Source organism: Eptesicus fuscus, chromosome 22, assembly GCF_027574615.1.
Source record: "Eptesicus fuscus isolate TK198812 chromosome 22, DD_ASM_mEF_20220401, whole genome shotgun sequence".
NCBI classification, from domain to species: Eukaryota; Metazoa; Chordata; class Mammalia; order Chiroptera; family Vespertilionidae; genus Eptesicus; species Eptesicus fuscus.
Window position 1 is genome coordinate 28,631,193 of NC_072494.1, and position 21,570 is coordinate 28,652,762.

The window sequence follows — 21,570 nt, forward strand, 5'->3', positions numbered from 1 at the left end:
TCCACCTGGAGTTGTGTTCCCAGCCCTGTCCATGCGGAGGCGACAGGAAACGGGTCCAAGGATGAGCAACAAGAGATGATCACACAGGTCAGTTCCTCATCTCTCTGACCTTTAAGAAAATAAATGAAATGAAACGCACTTAAACATTGTCCCGTGTCCTCACCTGTTTGGCCAGAATCCTCGCCGTGAGCCTTACGGTCTCGGAGGGGTTCCAGTTTTCCCCAAAAACAACCATGGGAGAACATTCCAGCTTGTGCATGGGCCAATCTTCTTTCTGGGAAGGTTAAAAAAATGTGATTCGACGCACACGTACGGGAATGAAGTTCCAGAGGGGAGGATGCAACAAGTCCTCCCAGCTAAGGTCAAGTGAAACGTGTTTCCTTTTGGAAAACACCACGATGCTCACAACGGCCAGAGGTGAAAACATCCCTTTAAGGTGCATACGGTCCCATAACCCTGACGCGGGCCTGGCCACGGCTGTCAGGACGAGGACACGGCTCTTCACGAGCGTCTCGCGTCTTCCTGCGGCCTCTCGCTGCTCCAGGCCCCACACGCGCCTGGCCCTCCCTGATCACAGACTGTGACCTTCTGCGGAAGCGGTCACGGCGCAGGGGCGAGCGCTCTGGGTCGGAGCCCCGGACCTGGCTCCGCCGCCTTGCAGCCCTTGCTCTGGCCCTGGTCTCACGTCGGGGGGCACACAGCCGGCTGGCACGCACAGTAACCTGTCCCCTCTGACAGGCGACAACAAAATGCACGTGAGGGCTTCAACGAGGTGGCACTGGCACCTATATTCAGACATAAGGCTTCCTGCAGATTCAGCGGAGAAAACGGGAAAACTGTACTCCTTTCTCTCCCACGTCTTCAAGTTTTGTGCCCCAGGTTGAGGGTGAAGGATATGCGCTCAGTACGGGAACGGGAAGGGGGGTGATGCCATGGAGTCCAGGAAGCTGAGGGGGGACAGGACACGAGGTGCTGTGGGACCATGGACGAGGGTAAGGAGTGGGGAGGAAGTGATTGTGACAGCTGGTGACACGGCTAGTGTGGGATGGCCGAGAACTGACCAGACACCATGGAGGTCATGGCCAGCTTTAAAAAAAAACACACAGGTGTGACAGCATGGAGTACCTACTGGCTGCTGGCAGTGGGTGAGACAGACAGAGAGAGAGAGAGAGAGAGAGAGAGAGAGAGAGAGAGAGAGAGAGGGAAGCTGGGAGAAATGGGGTGAAGGCTTGGAGGGGTGAAGGGTGGAGGGGGTCATTTTGTATTTGGGACATGTCAGAGCACTGGATACTGATGGAGTCGCCACGCACTCTTCCTCAGCAGCACTGGGTGCTGCCCGTTCTTCCCTCAGCCTTTCCTCCTCAGGAAACGGCAGCCCATTCTTTCAGATGCTCGGGCCAGAAACCTGGAGCCCTCCTTGTCTCCCTCACATGCACGCTCCTCTCGGGCAAGTCCATCCCCTGTGCCTTCAGAGGACGCCTAGAACCCGGTCACTTCTCACTACCCCTTCCAGCCCAGCACAGCTCTGATGTCTCTCACGGTGACGACTGCCCTTGCCTTCGACGCCTTTGACCCCTTCGACCGGGATGCCTGGCTCTGCCGACCCTCACCGCCTGTGATCAACAGGGCAGCCAGAGGCATCAGCCTGTTACACAAAATCCGACCACGCCACCTCTCAGCTCAGGGCAGCCTGCTGGCTTCTCCTCCCAGAGCAAAAGGCAAAGCCTCAGGTGACCTGTGAGGACACTCATGAAGCGAGGAGTCACTCCCCCTGGCTCCCGACCACGAGGGCCGCACACTCTCCTTCTTGTCCCTGAACAAACCAAGCATGCTCCTGCCTCAGGACCTCTGGCACCTGCTGGATTTCCTGGCTGGAACTTTCTCCTAAATACCCACATCGCCCCTCCCTCGCTCCTCCATGTCTCTGCTCCAATCGCCTTTTCAGGACACCTGCCGTGGACAGATACCCTGCCCCAAACAGCACTTTCCGCATCTTTATGTCTCTCCTTAGTACCTCTTACCACCTGACGTGTTACACATTCATTAGGGTTCTGGCTTAGTGGTCCCCCACCCCATTACAACAAAGGAACTTGGTCTGTTTTGTTCCCACCTATCACCCCAGAGCTTAGAACAGTGCCTGGCTCTTCCGAGGCCCTCCATAAAGTTGCTGAATGGATGAAGATGACTCCCTACCCCCTTTCCCTCCTTCCCTCCACCCCGTTCCAAGGAGGAAGGACACGGTGTCACTCAGTGACTGAATGCTGTGTGTGACACAGACCCTTGGCCCCGGTGCTGTGCCAAGATGTTCCGCAGCGTTAAATAACGCCGTGCCAAATATAACCGAGGGCGGGGAGAGGGAGCCATGACAAGGTCTACACCAGGGAGAAGGGGATCTGCTTTTAGCCAAAGCCTAAAATAAGAGCGCGGTGCCACGAGGTAGGGGCAGGTGGGTCCAGCTCCCTGCAGGCAAGCCAGCGCCCTGCCCAGGTGCCAAGCAAAGAGAGAAAGACCAAGAGGGCGCCAGGCCTCGGGAGGCTGATGGGAACATCATCCAGAGACAGTGATCGACAACTGGGAACGGGGTCCACTCTGACCCCAGGGGTTCTGGCAAAAGGCCTTTGCAGGGCCTGGGAGAGACTGGCCTTCAGAACTGTGGATGTTGCCGCTGATGTTTAACCACAAGGAGCTCCTGGGAGAAAGAAGTTTAATACTGACGTTTCTTCATTTGAGTTGTTCATTGTTTATTCATAAACTTGGTACCGAATGAATGTGAATGTAAACAGCACGCAATGTTGACACTTAACTGATGTAAATGCCCCCAAAGGGAAGGGAGCCTGCCCACAAGGAGCCCTCTGGGGGAGGAGAGCAGAGTGCTGTCAGGTAGGACGCTGGTTGGGGGGTCGGGAAACCTAAATTCTTCTTTTTTTTGATGTAATTTTATTGATTTCAGAGAGGGAGGGAGAGGGAGAGAGATAGAAACAGCAATGATGAAAGAGAAGCATAGATCGGCTGCCTCCTGCATGCCCGCTACTGGGGATCGAGACCGCAACCCGGGCATGTGCCCTTGACCAAGAATCAAACTGTGCGTGACCTCCTGGTTCACAGGTCGATGCTCAACCACTGCGCCACACGGCCGGACTGAAGCCTGCATTCTTATGCCCACTCTACAGCGAAGCAGCGATACGACGCCAGGCAGGCCTCTTAATCCCTTTGCGTCCGTATCCTCGGCCGTAAATAACATGATCCTTAAGTTACTTAGCAGGTCCAGAAGCCTGAGTCCACGATTTTACACCTTCCAACAGTGCTAATCAGGTACAAAGCTTGAGGCCTACCAAGAAATGCAGGGCCTTCCAAGGATAATCAGGCATTCATGTCACCAGAAAGGGACGTGTGAGGGTCCAACCAGCTCATCCACAGGAAGCACTCAGGACAGTGCCTGGTACACAGTGCCGTCACGGGAAGGTAATTGTTCATTTATGGGTTCGTTCATTCATTCATTCATTCATTCATTCAATGAGCTCTGCAACTGACCCTAGAGGCAGGGATGGGAGATGAAGTCTTTGACTTTACGTAGTTTATGCCTTTATCAGAACACCAGATAAAAGCAAGAGCACCCATAACGTGATACTGTCCCACACAGCAGTTAAAGCAGAGAGATGGCCTGCCTCCAGGAAGGGCAGAATCACGTGTGTTTCATCAAGGGAAATTAATCAGAATCATAACGTTTTCACTTTCTGTAGGAAGGTGATGACGACATTATCTTAGAGAACCCGACAGAGGCAAGTTGCCCTAGTTTTGCACATACGATATTATAAACAATCAGAATGGACAAAACTGGGGGGAAATTAGGCTAGCCTTTTACTTATTTATTTATTTTTGTATTAGCAGCTTCTTTGTACACAAAGTAGTTCTGCAACCCTTTGTGTTTTTTAAAACATTTTTTTGGTCAGTTTCTCTAAAACCTTTCATCCAATTTTTTCCTTCTAAATCCAAGCTAGTACTCCTGCCCTGATTGCAATCTTCATAAAAATTTGTATGTAAACTCGGATCCCATTTTCCAGAAAAAAATAATATTCAGTAAAAATACATGCATAGGAAGGATTCCAAAAGGCGTACAGCAAAGCATCACCAGTGATTTTCTCTGGAAAGGTAAGATTGTGGATACTCTTCCTGAGCTTTCAGACCGGACTTTCCGAGTTTGCTACAGGAAGCACAGATTACCAGTGCACTCAACTCAAACAAGTCAATCCACATAAAAGTAAGACATGGGCTCTTTTTGTACCTTTTAAACTTCTCTTTCATTTTGAGCCAACGTGCCACCTGCTCTGCACGGCTTACCTTTTTGTGCACGGACAAAAGTGCTTAAAGAGGCAGGAAGAGTTGCTAAACTGCATTTCCAAGCCTGGAAGAGTGACTGCTCAGTCAGCCAGTTTTCTGCAGAGCAGAGGATACACTGTCTTCCTGGCTCAAGGGCTAGAGGAGGCCTGTCATTGCCAAGTCCCCCTCTTTTAACGCTTGCATTTGGTGTCTCTCTAGTTCTCACGGTGCCTTCAAAACAGCCACAGGCCGCTTGTACGCACATATATGCGCTTTCCTACAATGTGGACTAGTGAGCAGATGTCACACACTTTCCATTCCCTTCGAGAGGAAGGGAGAGCAAACGGAAGCAGGGCCATCTCACGGGCAGGTGACCCACGCTGCTGAACCCCCACCCCGAGGACACATGCTCTGTTCTGTATCCCCCGTAAATGACTGTAGGGATGCACTCGGCCACTCATACACAGATTTTTCCCATACGGTCCCATAACCTGCTCTGCACGGCTTACCTTTTTGTGCACAGACAAAAGTGCTTAAATATGTAGAAAAGGTTTCTAAATATTATTTAAAAACAAGTGGCTCAGTTTACGATGTTTCCTAGGTCTGGGAGACCAAAGGGAACTTAACCAAGATGGAACCCACGACTCCGGCCCGTTCACTAACCACCCAGAACCACGGCAGGTCATGGGAGCCTGCCTGACGCATTGTCTACACGTCAGGGTTTTTCCCCAGTTGACAAAAATCAAGGGCTTTCTCACATCTTTAGTCACATGCTCCTCACATGTGCTTTAAAACATTTTCTTATCTAGGCCAGGGCATGCCCCTTCTTACTTTCAAAAGCACTCATAACCCCATCACCTCCATGTATACAACACAAACAGGTGTTTTTTTTTCGTTTTTTTTTTTTTTCTGCTTGTTAATGTTAAGAAATAGCAACCCAGAAAGTTCTACACCCCAACGATTCCTCTAAAACCACCGGCTTTCTGCCGAAACCGGTTTGGCTCAGTGGATAGAGCGTCGGCCTGCGGACTGAAAGGTCCCAGGTTCGATTCCGGTCAAGGGCATGTGCCTTGGTTGCGGGCACATCCCCAGTGGGGGGTGTGCAAGAGGCAGCTGATCAATGTTTCTCTCTCATTGATGTTTCTAACTCTCTATCCCTCTCTCTTCCTCTCTGTGAAAAATCAATAAAAAATATATTTAAAAAATAAAAAAAATAAAATAAAAAATAAAACCACCGGCTTTCTAAAGCGAGTCTCTTAAACATGTCCTGGTGCCATTTAGGGACGTCTGAGTGAGGGAAGACTACACTGAGCTTTCCAGGCATATTTATAAAAGCAAACGTCGTTCATGAAAACACACAGGTTACCACACAAGCCTAACTAAAGAGCAGGTTCTGTTTCTTTTGCATTTCCCCCCATTACCCTTTTGTGCCTCATCAATGAAAATCTTTCCTCTGGCAGGGTCACACTGAGCCAAGTGGAGGAGGAGGAGAAAGTCAATGGGACAGGGTACAGCCAAACTGTAGAAAATACAGCAAAATCCTAACACGCCGAGGTTACAGGGAAGGGTCTGGGGAGAATGCACACGTCCATGAAAAGCCCACTTCTGTTTCTGTAACACGTTCCCACGGTGCCTTTTTCCCTAGGGCAGTGGCCGGCAAACTCATTAGTCAACAGAGCCAAATAGCAACAGTACAACGATTGAAATTTCTTTTGAGAGCCAAATGTTTTCAACTTCAACTTCTTCTAACGCCACTTCTTCAAAATAGACTCGCCCAGGCCGTGGTATTTTGTGAAAGAGCCACACTCAAAGGGCCAAAGAGCCGCAGTTTGCCGACCACGACCCTAGGGGGCCCTCAGCATTGCCACATAGAGCGTTGGGAAGGGGTGATAGGCCTCCCCTAGCCCTTGGCATGCACTGCGTGACGTCAGGCAGGTCACTCAACCAGTCTGGGCGTCGTTTTATCTACTTGGGCTGAACCTGATCGCCTTCATTCCAACTTCACCCTCTGTTGTGTGGTGGTGACCCCCTGAGGCCTGCGGGCGGGTGGGGCCCACCTGGGAAGGAGGCCCAGGGAGGGCGAGGCTTTCTCAGGTGGAGAATCACTCAATCACCTTCCTCCTCCTGCTCCTGTTTTGTGCCACCTTCATTCCTGCACCAGAGCCCCCACGTGGATCCCATCCAAACATTCCCGCAGGCGGAATCCTGAGGACATTTTTCCCCGGAGCAAATGCCTCTGATCCCTCCCTAAGCACGTAGGACGCCCTTGCACTTACTGTTATTAAACCCCTAGGACCACGCTGTCTCATTGTAACGCTCTGCCCTGCACCTACTTAGCTCTTCAGAACTCAAGGATGGAAAGCCGTGGGCGTCAGCCTCCTCCTTCAACCAGGGGAGGCAGACGAAACAAAAGGGAAACGAAAAGGTCAGATCCAGCCTGTCACCTCTGGAAACCAGGGGCTTCGGGAGCGGCGTTATCACTGGTCATCGAGGCGGGCCCTCTGGCCTCTATATTCTTAGCAGACCCACAGGAAAACTGACCTGGAGACGGGCTCCCCAGGCTGAGGGTGCATGGCCCAGGAACTGGGCAAGCAGCAGGGAACACTCCACACATTGCGAGGCTGAACTCAGCGAGCTGCCCAGGCCTAAGGCCTTTGAACATGGCTTAAAATCACAGGACTGCATCCTCCATCCTGGGGTTCCTTGCTCCCCAGGCAAGCTCTTCAGGATTTAACCAGCTGTACAATTTGACTACAGGAAGAGAATGCAGAGACCATCAGGCTGCCTGTTGTGAAGTAATAAACAGGCACTCGGGTTGGTGTGTTTGGTTAATGTGAGAGGGCACCCCTCACTGTGTGCTCATAAATGGGGTTCTGAATCTGCAAATCTGGGAGACTAGGTCCTGAAGGCAGGGGAACCGCAGAGCCACCTTAAAACCCCAACACGGACCACAATGATTCATTAAAATAATGCCACCTAGTGAGGCTGACAGGACCGGTAGCTTATGCTTAAGACACCCAGAGCTGACTCAGCACCTCACACATCCCGATGTTCTCTATTCATGCCGAGTTCACAGCTAATCAGAGAAGTGAAGACTCGTTTTATAATAAGCATCGCTCACACGGTGCACACCATTAGTGGTCTCAAGGTCTCAGGATCCATCCACTCCCTTAGGTTAAAAAACAAAACAAAAAACAAGCCCCTTAAATCTAAAGCATGCTGTATGCATTATTCTTAGCATAAGCCTGAGCTTCAGTCCCGCCCAAATTATTGCAACATTATTTTTTCATAAGCCCTCGCCCCTGGACACAGTGTCAGTTGGGATAGATTTCATACCTGTCACTTGGCCTGGACAATTCACTACAATGGGCACTCCTGTCCTTTGTTTACATTTGAAGACACTGAGGTGGAGGGATGTCCCTGGAATTGCCAAGTTCAGAGCTAGTGAGCTGCAGAGCTGGGATCCCGGCCACCTGCTAGTCCGGGTCATATTCCCTGAACTGTATGTGATTTACTACCTGCTTCTCTAGAGACCCAGAATGTTATTTTTTCTAGACGTGTTTAAGTTAAATATAGAAACAGCTGACTTATCAGGCCTGGGTCACATCACTGAAGTCCCAGAGCTCACCGACATCTCCGACGCCACAGCCAGCTCACCACGGAATATTCTATCCACAATTGGTGGGAGCAACGTACGGTCTCCCCTCTTCAAGAGAAGGCCCGCTCCCCGAAAACTCAACCACGGGCCCGTGTACATTCTCACTGTCGCACCGGCGGGTGGCCTCCGGAAGCCTGCCCTGGAGACGCAGAGAGGTGGACTGTGCACGTGGCCTCGGGTGCCAAGGCAGACACGCCCTCGCCAATGGCACAGCCTGGGCCTCCTTCTGGCAGGAGCCCACGGTGGCTGCAGCGCCTCGGTCAGATGACATAAAGGCTTAGCAACCTCTCCCATGGCTACATATCGCTCTTTGGGGACATTCAGAGGCCAGCTGCACAGGGAGAGGAGAAGGAAACAGATGAAATCGTGGGTGATTAGAAGTAGATGGGGGGTCGGGGGCGGGATGTGAATGACACCACGTCACTCCATCAGTTGGAGCTGCTGTTTAAGAGCATCAGCATGTCCTAGGGTGTGTCTTTTAGGTTTCCATGGAAAAAACTTGACTGGGGAGCCCTAGCCAGTTTGGCTCCGTGGATCGAGCGTCGGCCTGTGAACTGAAGGATCCTGGGTTCGATTCCAGTCAAGGGCATGTACCTTGGTTGCAGGTTCGATTCCCCAGCCCTGGTCAGGGCGTGTGGAAGGCAACCAATCGAGGTGTCTCTCTCACATCGATGTTTTTCTCACTCTGTCTCTCCCCCAAAACCCCCACCCCGCAAGGAGCCCACAAGACTTCCTCCAAGCGCTTCCCATCCCCGCGTTACAGGTCCCTTGATCCTTCTCCATCAAACCAGATGCCCGTGGTCTGCACGCAGCCAGCCTCCTGGACCCGCCCAGCCCCAGTCCCAGTCCAAGTACCGACCAGCCACCCTCCAGCTGTCTGTACAAAGGCCATGCCAGGAGCTCACCTAAGTCTAGATGGACTCAGGCTGGGTTCAAACAGCCCGAGGGTGCGGCCTGCTAGAGGGATGGAGGGATGTAAACATTTTAAAGACAGCACTTGAGCATTTCTCATCTGTCATCTCTGCATGTTCCATCGGCTGCTGGTGGCCTTGGGGGCAAACTGTCAAACACCTGCCTGTGCCCCACATGGCTCTCCCTGTGTCTCTCCCACTTCTCCTGCTCCCTTTTCTTGGTCCTATAAATGGCGCCCAGATGTTACTGTCCGGGTCCAGGGTCAGCTCACAGGGGTATCCAGCCACACCCCACACCGCAACGAGGCTTCCCAGCTCCGGCTGCAGGAGGGCGCTGGGGGGAGCCGTGACAAGCCAGAGAAGGATGCTGGGGGTCCCGATGTTTACGGAAACAAGGCCCTCCCGGCCAGTTGGCCCAGCACCTACCTGACACTCCACATTGCAGTAAAATGCCTGCTTGCATCTTCCGCATTTGGACAATCCTTCTTTCCTTAAAAACAGAAAGGGCACGGTAGTGGCGAGAGGCACAGACACGGGAAGCCGCACATTTTATCATGCAATAATCCAAGCCATCTGGTCGGGAAGCAGAGCCAAGATCCCCCATACCTTCCTCTCCCACGGATCAGTGGCGTTTTCCCAGGGGAGATTTTGACCAGATTCAGTCCTTGAGGAGGAGCGAGCGGGTCCAATAGCACACGCTCCGACATGTACCGTCCCCGGCAGCATGAAGGGCACTTTCCGGGGAGCGGGACGCCATGCTCTCTGCTCGTGCACCTGGCGTGGGACACCACCGCTCCTCCCGTCACCTGCACTGTGACTCAGTAGTCTGGGCAGCTCAAAGGCTTGTAGGTCCTGATTTCCTCGGCTGCTGCCGAGGGACAGACATAGACCACGGTGGAGGTTTGACATCTGAAGACGGAGGACGGGGGCACACGGGGAACTGCAGACTGAGTGACAGCTTTATTGTTGATGAGACGCCAGGGATGCAGGACATGAGACTGCCTATGTCAAAAATTCAAATGTCCAGAAGGTGAGGTCTGAAAACGCTGCAACCCAGCAAGCGGAGGCACATCCCTGAGTACAACAGGACTGGCTGTGATCGGTCCCTACACCACCTCGTCAGCGTGCTCCCGAGCGATTCTCCCGCCTCTTCCTAATTCGGTCAACGCTCCCTGTGCACTGGGATAGTAGCTGCTTCCCAGGAAGGACAGGGACACCGGAGCTTTCCAACTGCTGCGTGTGTAGCAGTTGATGAGCATTAGATAAGCCAAAGCTTTTATATATATATGTATTTTATTGATTTTTTACAGAGAGGAAGAGAGAGGGAGAGAGAGGATTAGAAACATCGATGAGAGAGAAACATCGATCAGCTGCCTCCAGCACACCCCCCACTAGGGATGTGCCTGCAACCAAGGTACATGCCCTTGACCGAAATAGAACCTGGGACCTTTCAGTCCGCAGGCCGACGCTCTAGCCACTGAGCCAAACCGGTCAGGGCAAGCCAAAGCTTTTTTTAAAAAAAAAACTGTGAAGCTACTGAATTAAACGCCACAGGGACAGAACTCCTAAACGATTGTCTGGAGGTGGGGACCCCCATGTGGTTTTCATCAGGCCACTATCTGTAAAGCGCACTGTCTGATTCGCACGCTCGGCACTGCAGCCGGCTTTCTGGCCCGTAGACATGCCAGCACCACGAGGGGCATTCTCTGCCGCTGGGGGTGCTGCCCTGAGGGCGGGCAGCACCTCATCGCTACCCCCTCTGCGCCCACCCGAGGAGCCGGGGTTCTAGAATGTGCATAATCCCCCTTCTCCCGGCAGCCAGTGGTAGTCACCACACAACTCCCACGGGATCCAGGACGGGCGCCCCACTGTTGGAAGGAAGCAGGCTGTGCTGCCGTTTTCATGACAGCGCTTGGCTCCCCAGGAGCCGCCTGAAGCACGGGTGGGAGAAAAGCACATCTTGCCGCTGAGGCACAAATAAATGTTCCGAGTTTGCACATCTCACCAGCTCACCAGGGAACCCACGGGTTTAGCCGAGTGTATCCTCTGGCCTGAAATGCCCCCGAGGTTGCGTCTCAAGGGCTCCATACTCTGACTTTGCACTTTGGAAGATGAAATGAATGAGATGCGAGGTCCCTGCCATCTTGCATTTTTTAACCAGGGAAAGAGGACACGAAGTGACACGGAAGCAAGGGCTCAGGGCTGTGGGCCTTGAAGAAGTGCCAGGGGGATGGAGAGCAAAGATGGGCAAAGCCAGGGAGGGGACGGCCAAAATTCTTTCCAAAAAGAAGTGTTTGCAAATGCATCCTGGGTGGGGAGATGCCAGCCCACAAAAATGTCTGAAACTGTCATTTGTTAATGTTTGCGTTTGTGAGGGTGAGGTCACAGACCCTCTTTAGTAAGAGTTTGACTGAAGCTATTCATTCTCCCCAACAACCCACCTTCTCCCGACTCTCTCATTCCCAGGAAACAACAGGAAATTCTGTAACATTTCAACATACATAGACCACTGAAGAGCCTCTCAAACCAGTGGGAAGACCCCCTGATATAAAAGATTAGGAAATTATCATAAAAATATCTTTATTAGCTCCACACCATACAAAAAAAAAAAAAAAAAAAAAGGCAAGGATTGCATGGGTTTTCCCACACAGAGGCCAGCAGTGAAGCTAACACGAAACAAGGCTGGTTTTCAGCTTCAAGGGAACAACCACGGGGGAGAAAAGTCTACTGGGCTCCGGTGAGCTAGGGAGGAACTGCAGTGGGATTTCATCAAGTTATAAATCTCCCAAAGGCCAGGCTTCTGAGTCCAGCCAGTCACCAAGTCCACGAGCCACAAACAATGAAGAGAAAGCTAACTTCTCGGGGCTGGCAATACATTCCATCATTTCCACTGTCCCAGTGGTTCTCACGTTGTGGTCTGTAGAGAGCTGGGAGCGGGTGAGGTCAAAACCCTGTTCAGAATACGACTGCTTGTCTTGACATTTACCTTGCAGAAGGTGTAAGCTGTTAAGGTGCCTGGAAGCTAAAACTTCCCGGGGTCTTAGTATTAAACCAAATCCGTGGCACCGACGTGTCCCAGGGTCATTTTATCCTCCATTTCCGAACACTCAGAGTAAAGGCGGGGAAGCCAGTTCTACTTAAGGATGTCCCTGATGAAGGAGTGACAACATTAATTCTACTACACCTCGACTCTTCGACATCCTGTGATGAAAGGAGAAGGATGCATATTTCTGCTGCGCACTGACGCAGGACGGCTGCTTCGAGGAAAAGCACTCGGGGTTGCTGGAGCTGTAAACTGAACTGGCCGCTTTTTCCTTCGAATGCCATTTTTACTTGAAAGAACAGCTTCAGACAAGCTGTGGCTACTCAAACTCGAGTATCTGGCAGATGTTATCTAAATGAATGAAGTGAGCCTCCCCCTTTGATGAAAACAAGTGGCAATATTTGTTGCCGATGATAACGTTGGGCTTGCAAGCAAAAACTAGAATTTTGGAAAACATCTATCTGCCGTCCTGCGCTTGACAGTCTCTCACTTCATGAGATGAACAACTAATGGTTGTGCTGTGGTTTTATGAAATGAGTCAACTTCTAGAAGGTCTAATTTAGGGAGCCCATATTTTCTAAATGATGAGTGTATGCTGTTTTTAAAATCATGCTTGGCTAAAAGAGTCACTCAAAGTACAAACAGACCAAGGGATTTTAATGTAACGGAGCACATACGGTTCGCACCCGTGCTTCCGGCTGCCCATTACCACTAACCTTTAAGACAATACCACTTAATCGAGTTTTAGTGTTGAATCCAAGAATATCCACAATTAACTGGTAAGGCTATTAAAAAACCCCTCCCTTTCCAACTACATATCTACTTGAGGCTGGATTTTCCCCATGTACCTCAACCTGGACTGCATAGTACCCCAGACCAAATTCAGAAGCATATTTGGGAATCTAGCAGTCTTCTGGAAATCCAGGCTTTGAAGAGATTTGCAAAACTGTGAAACAATGCCATTATTCTCACTAATTCTTTTGTGTTGGAAAATAGTTCTCATTTTAAAAAAAAGTTAAAAGTATTGGTTTTTATCTAAATGAACAGATATAATTTTCTCAGTTTCAATTTCAAGTGTGGTAAACAGTGATAAATATAACCCAGGGTGTTCTCCTCAATTGAGGGGTTCTAGGACCAAAAAGTTTGAAAATGGCTGATCTACCTTAATAATTCCATCAGCTCTACGAAGAAGATTCTCATTTTTCAAATGAAGACGATGAGGATCCCAGAGGTGAAATATCCAACCCGACATGGTCACTCACACGTAGGTAGCAGAATCAGAATTCACACATCAACGTGCACATTCTGTCTTCACCATGCATGAATACCCTTCCTTGAGTACTGGGACAAATATCCAGGAGCATAAACTACATGAAGCAAAAGCAACCTATGTACTGGGATAAGCTAACAGTGGTAACAAAGCGTAAGGAAAGGCATTCTTTCCTCTGAGGTTTGCATTCTGTCCCAGCTCCAATGGCATCCCATTAATGTTACTTCAAAGATGCGAAGGGAAGGATTCAGGATCATTTTTCAAAATGAGATTTGGGGAGGGAACACGTCTACAAAGAGGATCCCTCAACCAAGTAGGACATGGGAATTGATTTCACTTGACATGGGGTGGAATAAAATAAGGACTGGTGTTGTGTTTAGTCTGTGCAAAGAAGGTCCCTCCCTGTCCTTCGGTGTGGCCCATCTAAGTGCTCCTCGGAGGGTCACGGGTCCAGTCCACTCTGTGAAGCGGGTGGTGGCACACTGTAGCTGTCAGGCCGACTTCACCGGATGAATGCTCATGGAGCCCGCTACCTGGTTCTACGTGCAAGTTCTCAACACAGATCCTCCTGAGCCAGGCTGCCTTCCCAGCACAGGAGGAGAAAAAGGAACCAGTTACTGAGAGCGAAAAGCAAAAGAATCTGCTTTGGTCTACTCTGGTATGAGCGATTCTAGATGAAGAGGGGTGGGCTTACAGAGGGAGCTCTGTTGAAATTACCCCAATGTGTGCTTCGTCGGTTCTTTCCGTTAACTAGGGGGAGATGCAAACTTTTCTTAAGCCGCGTGGTTGAAACTCGGACTAAAATTTGCTGAGTTGGTACCCACATTGTGTGTGCATGTGCTGGGGAGAGAAAGGAAGAGAGGGGAAGAGAGCCTGTGTTTGCCTACTGCTGACGGAGAAGTTGAGCCAGAGAGAAACTTCATATGGGATATTCGTTTTCACTGGAGGGAATACACAAGGCCTTGAGAATAAACTCTGCGCCTACAGAAGACGCAGCCGTAAATCTTTCATTTGCCACGCAACCTGATCGGAACTGTCCAGGAGGTTTGGGGCAAGGCTGCAAAAGAAAGAAAACAAAATTCCCCTCAAAGAAAGGTTCATCAAGGTCACTTGGAGGAATTAACTGAAATATAAAATAACCCAAAAGGAATGGAACTCAAAAGAAAGTGAAGGGTGAGTCTCTAATCACCTCCCAGAGTGTCTCAACCTTGCCTTGCTGGGCCTGGCGTAGGACCCAGAAATTCTCATTAGAGAATTTCTATAGAAAGCCCCCCGGAGATTCTAATGTGCTTCCAGATGTCTGGGTCTGACACACATTGGGTGTAGTCAGTCCTGTATCAGGCAGTTTAGGTCCCTTGGTAATGAATGTTTGGGTAAGAATAGGGTGGCAGATGCCACATTTTCTAAGAAAATATTCTAGAAGCCAGGAGTGAGTTTTGTTTTGGTTTGTCAAAAATATTTTTATTGATTTCAGAGAGGAAGGGGGGTGGGAAGATAGAGAGAGAGAGAGAGAGAGAGAGAGAGAGAGAGAGAAACATCATTATGAGAGAGAATCAGTGATTAGCTGCCTCCTGCACACTCTACACTGGGGATTGAGCCCACACTCCGGGCACGTGCCCTGACCAGGAATCGAACTGTGATCTCCGGGTTTACAGGTCGATGCTCAACCACTGAGCCACGCCAGCCAGGCAGGAGGGAGTTTTTAAGACGATAGCCTCAGCTTTCTGTCCACCGCCTCCGGATACCCACTTCACAACTGAGGGTGAATATGGTGAGTTACTTTTCCCACCTGCCTACCGCAAATCCTGTTTTCTTTCTGATGCTTGAGGGGCTATGTGCTTTTGGGGAAATTACTGATCCTTTCTGAACCTGTTTCCTCCACTATAGAGATACACTAGTAGCTTCTGCCTCATAGGTTTGTTATGAAAATTAAGTGAGAAAATACAAGTTGGCATGTCCTAAGGACTCTATGTTTAATTAGCCTTCACTCTCTCTCTCTCTTTTTTTTTTTCTCCCAAGTGATATCAACTACTGAAATATCTTCAGGACGATCTCACCCAGACTCATATTTACAGGATTTATGTTTGTAAAGCCTTTGTTTTATGGGCAAACATTCACCCTGCTGTGACGGGAAGGGCTCTTTGAACCTAAGGAATGGCTCCATCCACAAAGAGAGGAAAGGAAGGCTAGAGGAAAGTGCAAGTATCTGATTATAAGCGACGGGAACAGAACTTAGAGAAGATACGCTCCTGCCGTTTTTTACTGGAGGAGACACACGCAGTGATTAATTTCCTTGCTTTTAAAATTCGGAAGCCACGAAGATGTAATTAGAGATGTAATTAACAACTCCTGCTAGTTAACGCGTGGCCGCGGGTGCTGTTGGTCTAGATAAAAAGGGTTTGATCCTGTAAGCTCCCTAGCTTCCGAGACTAAAATGAATGCTTGGTGGGTTTCACCATGAAAGAAAACGGTCCTGGCATGGAGGGGGGTTTGCAATAACAATTACTTTTAACTAACGGTGACAGAAGAAGTGACAAGTGTGCTCTGTGGAACAGAGACGGCCCCGGCCGGACGGAAAAGAGAAAAGGAAAAAAGCCCAGCGGCGCAATATCACTTCCCCGTGGGCTGAAATAAGACAATCAGAAACAAAGTTAGCCTCCCACCCAGAGAGAGAGAGAGAGAGAGAGTGGTTGCACCAGCAAATTTTTATTTGAGAGAAACAAAAATTGGAGGAATTGTGGCGGAACCCTATTATAACCCTAGTCGGGGGACCAAGGATAATACGAAGGCTCTGGGTTTTTGTGTGACAGTAAAAGATGCTCCCTGTCACTTTAATCCACAATGGAGCCGGGAACCGGGGCCCACGGGCAGGGGGGAGCTTCTTCCCAGAGCCCTGCTGAACCTCCCCTTCGCATGAGGCTTTGTTCTGGGGCTTGTTAAAAGTTGGAGCCTGGGGCCCCTGGGGGAGGCAGGAAATATTTAGGGCAGTGAGGGAGCAACTAATAGGTTTCCCCAACTATAGGAATCGGAACTGGATTTACAAGGAGAAAGCTGGCTTTGGTGGTCAGGGCAATGAATGGTTGGCCTTGCTACAAAATGATGACACTGCAGGGGATGGGGGGGATGTAGGTCAAAGGGTACACATTTTCGGTGGTAAATTCTGAGGATTTAATGTACATCATGGTGACTACGGTTAATAATAAAGTATTGTATACTTGAAAGGTGCTGAGGGTAGAGCTTACGCATTCTCACCGCACAGACAAAAAAGTTAACTCTGTGCGGTGATGTGTTAATGATCTTGATCTTAGTCCTCATTCCACAATGGATACTGTCGTACCCTCTAAACAGGAGCAGTATTTGTCAGTTATTCCTCAATCAAGCTATAAAGTGTTATAAATATGACTCTAGCTAAGCTCAGAAATGAAAAAAAAAATGACACTGATTTACTGATTTAGGATTTGTTTTAATGCAGGCTTTGGCTGGCATGGAATTTACCTTTGCCTTAGAAAGAGCAGTTCATGAATAGAGGAGAAAAAGGTAGAGCCCACAGTGAACACTCAATTACTCTTTCCAGCCCCTGGACGGCACGTCGTCCAGCCCCATCCTGTAGACCAGTGGTCGGCAAACTCATTAGTCAACAGAGCCAAACATCAACAGTACAACGATTGAAATTTCTTTTGAGAGCCTAATTTTTTAGACTTAAACTTCTTCTAACGCCACTTCTTCAAAATAGACTCGCCCAGGCCGTGGTATTTTGTGGAAGAGCCACACTCAAGGGCCAAAGAGCCGCATGTGGCTCGCGAGCTGCAGTTTGCCGACCACGGCTGTAGACCCAGTAAAACCCTAACAGCTCAAGCCTGCCCCAAGACCAGATGTGCCCTTTAATATTTAACATCTGACTCTGGAAACACGTTCTTCATTAACCTTTGTGGGAGATCAGAATGACACTTTTTTTCCTAGTTTATCTTCCACTTCTGTCGCCTACTGAAGTCAAAAGGAGAGAAACAATGAATGCCTTTCGTTTTATCTCAGTTCTCTCATAAAGGAACTGACAATAAGTAACAGCCACCATTTCTTCTAATGGTGGCAGAGGTTATCATTATACTTTGGAACACCAATAATATTAGATTCCCCTATGACCACCTTTGCCCTAACTTCCATAACACCCAGGTGTTTACATTCCAAGGGAAGGGACAAAACCAAAGTCATATAAATTTAACTATTTAAAAACTCAAAATGCTCCCCATTGTATTCCTCACTTCAACATTCAGGCCGCAGAGTAGGAAAAAAATGTGTGAAAATACCTTTTTGACCTAATGCTAAGTGTGAGTTCCAGAATATAGTCAGGCCTTCTGCAGCCAAACATGAGTATTAACTCCTTGCCCAACAAACAGGTGATCTGTCCTGAATCTAACAAGAAAATGTATCTTTTCAATTGCTTGCAGAAGAATTTTGAGGTGTCACCCTCTCATCCTATTTTTCTATAAACAAACAATCATTAATCGAATTGCCAATTTGTGTAGGTGAACTACCCTAATTGTGGATTTTACCCTGAGAACTCAAACTTACCAGATATTGTTTAAATAGTTGTATCAGACATTTTTCTTTCTTGTTTCCTCCTCATTAAACTTTTCAAAATGGGTTTCAAAAGTATGTGACAGATACTTGGTCAAGTTGTTTCCATTAAAATGTACTGATTTTAGCCCAGCCAGCATGACTCAGTGGTTGTTGACCCATGAACCACGAGGTCACAAATGGTTCGATTCCTGGTCAAGGCACATGCCCCGGTTTGGGCTCCACAGTAGGGGGTGTGCAGGAGGTAGCCGATTGATGTTTCTCATAGATGTTTCTATCTCTTCATCACTCTCCCTTCCTCTCTCTCTAAAATCAATAAACTTTTTTTAAAAGTACTGATTTTAAAAACAAATAACTTAAAAAACTGCCCCCGCCCACAAAAACAACCCAAATTGTCCACAAAACATTCTTCTTTCTTTCTGAAGGTTTTATGACGCATTGTATTCATTAACCAGTCTCTTACTATTAAACTTAAATGGCCAGTTGAGACAAACAGTTCTGAGACCATTCTTCCACGACTGATTAAGACGGGGGTGGCAGGTATTGGGGATAATATTCATTCAGTTAGCCTTCTGAGCTTTCTGGGCAGACTTCGTAGCTTTGCCAGCTCCAGCTGCCTTCTTGTCTACTGCTTGGATGACACCCACAGCAACTGTCTGTCTCATGTCACGAACAGCAGAACCGCCCAGAGGGGGGTAGTCCGAGATACTCTCACCACCCACGGGCTTGCCAGGAACCATATCGATGATGGCAATATCACCAGATTTCAAAAACTTAGGGCCATCTTCCAGCTTTTTCACCAGAATGACGATCACTCCTCTCCTTCAGCTCAGCAAATTTTCAAGCAAGGCGAGCTGTGTGACAATCCACGCCGGTGTGTATCCGGCACTGATCTGGCCTGGATGGCTCAGGATAATCACCTGAGCTGTGAAGCCAGCTGCTTCCGCTGGTGGGTCATTTTTGCTGTCACCAGCCACATCGCCACGACCAACGTCTTTGACAGGCACGTTCTTGACACTGAAGCCCACGCTGTCCCTAGGAAGAGCTTCACTCAAAACTTCATGGTGCATTTCATCGGACTTCACTTCAGTTGTAACGCTGACTGCAGCAAAGTGACCACCACTGAGAACACCAGTCTCCACTCAGCCCACAGGGACCGTGCCCACGCCACGCACTTGGTAGACATCCTGGAGGGGCAGATGCAGAGTTGGTGGCAGGATGCAATCCAGAGCTTCAGGCAGTGGGTCCCACTGGCATTGCCGTCTTTCCGGGTGACTTTCTGTCCCTCGAACCAAGGCAGGTTAGCACTTGGCTCCAGCATGTTGTTGCCATTCCAACCAGAAATTAGGACAAATGCTACTGTGTCTGGGTATAGCCCATTTTTTTTCATGAAGATGCTGATTTCTTGAACAATTTCCTCATATCCTTTCTGCCTGTGGGCAGCTCAGTGAAATCCATTTGGTTGACACCAACAATCAGCTGTTTCACACTCAGTGTGTAAGCCAGGAGGGCCTGCTCACAGGTGTGCCCAATTCTCGGAGATGCCTGCTTCAAGTTCACCAGCACCTGCAGCAACAATCAGGACGGCATAGGCGGCCTGGGATGAGCCCGTAATCATGGTTTTGATGAAGTCTCTGTGACCTGGGGCATCAATGATGGTCATATAATACCTTCTGGTCTCGAATTTCCACAGGGAGCCGTCAATGTGATACCACGCTCACGTTCAACCTTCAGTTTACCTAAGACCCAGGCAGCCCTTCCCCATCTCAGCAGCGTCCTCCTTGTCAAACTTTTCCATGGTTCTTTTGTCGATCCCCCACATCTATAGATCTGATGCCAGTAGTGGCAGTCTTGCGGGAATCTAGGTCTCCAATAATGATGATGTTCAAATGAGTCTTTCACGACCCTCGTGTTCTGGCTGCAAACCCGTTGCGAAAAAGCAGACTTTTTTTTTTTTTTCAATCCTTACTGATTTCTGAATAAAGGACCCTTTTTATACTATAAAACATTGTCCATGAGGCAGGGACGAAGTACGTTAATCTACCTTAGCCAAATAATTTCTATTCAGAAAGTATTATTTTCTACGTGTAAGGTAATGTGTCAGGCTCTGGAGGAACGGTATTTTTATAAAAATGGAGCTTTTTGAGGAAATACGCCCTACCTTCATGACAGTGATTAATATAAACATCAGGCAAGATGATTCAGATGACACTGAACTGACAGCAGGAAGCTACTCCTGGGACTGCGCTCGTTAAAGACACGAAAGTGAGGGCACCTACAGAGAACGCTGTCCTGATCATCTTAGAATCCCCAGGGTTACAGCACAGTGCTGGGACAGTAGGGTGTTTAATCAATATACATAGAAGAATGAAAAATGGTTATATATATGAATAAAATTAAGAGATGTGTGGGCTGGAATATTTAAAAGGGAGCTTCATACTAGAGATGTAAGTTGAGTTGGATCTCTGTGGAGGAAGAACAGACTTAGGGAATAAGGCCTTACCGGGACGGGGCCTTCTAGGTTACACATGGGCAAAGGAGGAATGAAGAACAACACGGATAAAGGAAAAGGAATGAAGAAAGACCACCCAGATTGCGTTTAGGGTCTAGGCAAAATAGCAGGGAGAGAGAACGCTGGATAGGATGGGGCGAGCACTTCATGGGGAGGGCCTGAGCAGTCAAGATTTTCTCCTAAAGAAAACGGGAACCAGTGAAGGGTTCTGCAAGTATTGGCAAGGACTCATTTCCAAAGTGAACAGAGCTGTAGACTGAGGTCGGCGGTGAAGCCGGCCCGAAGAGCCACCAGTGAAAGAAGTTACAGAAATGAGACTATTCCCTTCATCAGTACTGACCGAGGTACGAGAGTGCTAGGCCTCGGGCTAAGTGCGGGGGCTACCAAGACGAGGTAAGACCGGTTCCTGTACTCAAGGAGCAGGTGTGGGGAAGGAAGTGTGGAAGGTGCAATGGAGCGAAGGCGAAGGGAGCTGATCCCGGCTGCAGACGCCAGGACAGACTTCCCAGAACCTGAGAGACATCCAGGCACAGAAGGACAGAGGGGAGAATAGGCATTATACATTTACCAAAGATATGGGTGTGTGTGTGTGCACGTGGGTGCATGTGTGCGCGCGCATGCAAGTTGGGACTGTGAGTGACACTGACACTGCAGAGGAAGTTGGACTCACTTCACTCCTGAAGCCCAGTCCTGAAGCTCCCATCGGGCACTGCCACCAGGGCCATTCCCTGGAGATGCACAGGAAGAGGAGGTGGAGGTGGGCTTCTTTCTTCCCTCCCTGTATCCAGGCAATATTTAGTAGCTGGGTGTCTTAGAAGGCCCAAAAATGTGCCCAAGTCAATGAAATATTGAGTGAAATAAGTAGATCGTTTCTAAATTCCTACTATCTTGTGAGCCTGAGAGTTTATCAGATGAAAAATACAACAACCCTAAAGGTGTTTTTTAAAAAATATTTATTTATTTATTTCAGAGAGGAAGGGAGAGGGAGAGAAAGATAGAAACATCAACGATGAAAGAGAATAATTGATAGGTTGCCTCCTGCATGCCCCCTGCTGGGGATCGAGCCCGCAACCCAAGCATGTGCCCTTGACTGAAATCGAACTCGGGACCCTTCAGTCCCCAGGCCGACGCTTTATCTCCTGAGCCAAACCAGCTAGGGCTCCCTAAAGGTTTTTAAGAGTGACACTTAGAAGTATTTTCTCAGGTGTATGAGTAGACTAAATTTCATTAACTTCCAAAAACCAGCCAAAGCTGTTGGTCCTTGAACATAATGTGGGGCTGTTA

The 21,570-nt window shown here is 48.9% G+C and overlaps 1 protein-coding gene across 1 annotated transcript in view; it reads right to left on the bottom strand.

The window, feature by feature from the left end:
- Positions 1–21,570, bottom strand: part of SMYD2 (SET and MYND domain containing 2) — a 52,450-nt gene that overhangs the window by 20,907 nt on the left and 9,973 nt on the right. Inside the window, exons 2-3 of the mRNA XM_008145973.3 lie at positions 9,313–9,376; positions 164–274 (exon numbers count right to left, since the gene is read on the bottom strand). Of these exons, the coding sequence (XP_008144195.2) occupies positions 164–274; positions 9,313–9,376 (175 nt within the window). The remainder of the gene's footprint in view (positions 1–163; positions 275–9,312; positions 9,377–21,570) is intronic.